Here is a 3,365-nt window from a genome sequence, read left to right as displayed (position 1 = left end):
CCAAGGTCCCCATTCCTGATTCCATCAATCTTGTCAAACGCAAGGTCGGGGATGAGATCGCAGAGTTGGTTGAGCTTTGTTTAAGGTCGACCTTCTTCTCTTTCCAAAATGTCTTCTATGATTAAGTCGATGGAGTAGCCATGGGTTCGCCCCTCTCCCCTGTCATTGCTAACCTCTTCATGGAGCATTTTGAGGAGATGGATATCCATTCCTTCCCCCTCAAACCCAAATGGTGGAAACGATATGTTGATGACACTAATGTTTGTTGGCCACATGGGCATGAGAACCTTGAACTATTTCACTCTCAAATCAACAGTTTGGTCACCAACATTTCCTTTACCAAAGAGCTTCAGTCAGACCATCAGTTGCCTTTCCTCGATGTCCTTCTTATCCGAAAGGCTGATGGGTCATTTGGTCGCAAGGTTCACCGTAAGACCACCCACACTAACTTGTACCTGCATGCATCCTCCCACCATCACCCCAGCCAAAAGGTTGGCATCCTTAAGACCCTCACCCTTAGAGCTTTTAGAATCTGTGATGACAATAACTTGCATGAAGAGCTCACTCATCTTCATCATGTATTCATGTTAAATGGATATTCTCACAAGCAAATCTCTAAGGCTATCAACCGAGCCAAGTCCTCCTTTCTTTCTAGGTGTACCCTCATTCCTCCACCCAACCCGCCTCCCCGGTTTGCCACCCTTCCTTTTGTCGATGGCATCTCTCAAAAGTTGGCCAAGATCTTATCTAAAAAGGGTCTTCGTACTGCTTTCAAACCCCTTTCACAGTTACGTCATCGAGTTCCTCCCCTTAAAGACACCAAAGACTCTTTCCTCGACTTAGGAGTCTACAAGATTGAGTGCTCTTGTGAGGCCCCTTACATAGGGGAAACAAGCCATTCTTTTCTTACCAAAATTTGTGAGCATGGTGCAGATATCAAACATGACAGAGCCCATAAATCTGCCCTTGCTGAGCATTCCTCAGCCACCAAACATCACATTTTTCTAGAGAATGCCAAAATTCTTTCCAAGGAGGATAACTTCTTCAAAAGAAAACTTAAGGAAGCTATTGAAATTAACTATCATCCCATCAACCTCAATTGAGATGATGGATGGTCCATTAGCTTGTCTTGGCAACCTCTTATGGGCTCGCTTAATACTCAACATCACCCTTGATGCTTCTCGTGCTTTTCTGCCCCCCCTGGTGTGTCCTCGAGTCTTTCCTTGTCCCTCCTCCATTTTGGCCTTTTTGATTTTTGGGGGAGCCCCCCCCTCCCCTTCGTCTTTAGTCTCTTGGCCCCACCTTTTGTTCTCCGAGCTCCTCCCTCCTCATGTTCTCTGTGTTCTTTTTTTAGTTTGTTTCTTGTTGTCTCTCCTCTCTTTTTTCGTTTCTTCTTAGCCCTCTGTGTCACTCTAACCCTCGAGCTCTTTCCTGTGCCTTTGGTTTCAGCCTTGGGTTTTTCCTCTCGATTTCATGTTTTTTATTTTTATTATTATTATCCTCATTTATTTATTTATGATCTGTTTTTTATCTCTTTGTGCTTGTATTCTTTAATCGTGGTTGGTTCTAGTTTTGTGTCTTTTTCGCATGTATGGCATAGTTATGCATTTTCTTATAGTAGCTTTTATATTTTTTAGGTTTTATTTATTTATTTAGAGCTTTTTGCTCCTTAGCTTAATTTCTTTTTTGATTTATTTTGTTTTTAGCTTCTTTGTTTTGGTATTAGGGTCCTTTCTGTTGTTTCTCTTCTTGTTTTTTCTCTTGGGGTCAATTTCCTTTGACTTTTTCGATTTTCTATCTATATAGTTGTATGTAAATACATATACATTTATATTTGCACATGCTTATAGTTATTTATTTTTTGTACATTTATATATATATATATATATATATATATATATATATATATATATATATATATATATATATATATATATATATATATATATATATATATATATATATATATATGTATATGTATATGTATATGTATATGTATGTATGTATGTATGTAAGTGCATAGGTCTATTTTATTTATTATTATTATTCATTTAAAAATTTATTTTTAATTTTTTAATTTTTAATTTTTGTATTTTTAACCTCTTATATTTATTTATTTATTTTAATAATTGTGCACTCCTTCCTTTTTCACACTAATCCTTAATTTTTTATTTTTATTATTTTTAAAAAAATAAAATAAAATTCCTATATATATATGTATATATATATATATTTGTATATAAATTTATTCATTTAGTTATAGATGCGTATATATCTATATATATTAGTACATTGGTTTAGTTATTTATATGCATTTATATACACATACTCTGTTATATATTTATATTTATATATTTATTTTCTTTTTTGTGTGTTCTATCTTTTTCTCGTTGATCCTTAATTTTTTAATATTTCTTCACCTTCTCCAGTGTCCAATTGAACCTTTTCTACTTAATTTTATTGGTTTTGCTCTTGCCATTTTCTCATTGTTTATTCTGTACCTTTTCTCTTTGTGGTTGTGTCTTTATTTTTGGTCTTCTTGGTTTTTGTGCCCTTCCTTCCCTCTCCTTTTAGGACTGCTTGTGGTTTCCTGGTCTGCACATTTCATATTCTGATGCTTTCTCATCCTGATGATGGATCATGTAGTATGATCCGAAATGTTGATGCTAAAAAAACTCACACAATCTAATCCAGAAACATTGCTCACATAATTCATCCTTAAGTCAGCTCAAAAATGGTTTACATAGTTTTTTGTGTGATTACAAACAACTATGTCAAATTTGTGTCACTTAGCATCTAAAGTCTCTGATACTTAGCATACACTATCTTCTATGCTATGACTCGACATCTATATCACTCGGTATGCACTATTTTCTTGGCTTCTTTGCCACTTAGCATACATTGTCTGCTAGACACTTAAGTGACTCGACACATGAGTGGCTTGGCACTTACTGTTGACTTGACATGCTCTAATATATACATGTTGTGCTTGGCATGCACTACTTGTTCGACATGAACTAAGCAAATAATTTAAGTGTGTTGATACTCACTTGTCAAAATCAATCTAAGATAAAAAAAATGTCTCCCTTTGACATGAGTGTCAAAAACAATTGAGTATGCAATAATATCCTTAATCTTACGAGCATAACATAGCTTTAACTTGACTTATGTACATAACTTGAAAAGTTCAAAATTTTGTAACAACTTAGATACCTCAAAATCTAATAACTCCCCCTGAGTTGATAGGTATGTTCTATATCCAAAATTTTATACTTGTGATGACTAAATATGTCTTAGTTGATACTCTTTGACTTCATGCTATTTTGTGCCTGCTCTGACTTAGCTTATTCTGACTTTTCTCTGGC

The 3,365-nt window shown here is 34.9% G+C and overlaps 1 protein-coding gene across 1 annotated transcript; it reads left to right on the top strand.

Moving 5' to 3' along the window:
* Positions 1 to 140: 140 nt before the first annotated feature.
* On the top strand, positions 141 to 1,103 carry LOC149531462 (uncharacterized). Its single transcript, XM_089808342.1, has one exon. The coding sequence runs from the start codon at positions 141 to 143 to the stop codon at positions 1,101 to 1,103; it is 963 nt and encodes a 320-aa protein (XP_089664468.1).
* Positions 1,104 to 3,365: the final 2,262 nt, after the last annotated feature.

The sequence above is a fragment of the Cupressus sempervirens genome, chromosome 11 (genome assembly GCF_028749045.1).
Source record: "Cupressus sempervirens isolate cs-2001-9-10 chromosome 11, ASM2874904v1, whole genome shotgun sequence".
Taxonomy (NCBI): Eukaryota; Viridiplantae; Streptophyta; class Pinopsida; order Cupressales; family Cupressaceae; genus Cupressus; species Cupressus sempervirens.
This window is presented reverse-complemented; position numbering and strand designations above follow the sequence as displayed.

Coding starts and splice junctions, on each gene's coding strand:
- LOC149531462 (XM_089808342.1), top strand. CDS start 141: ATGGGTTCGCCCCTCTCCCCTGTCATTGCTAACCTCTTCATGGAGCAT.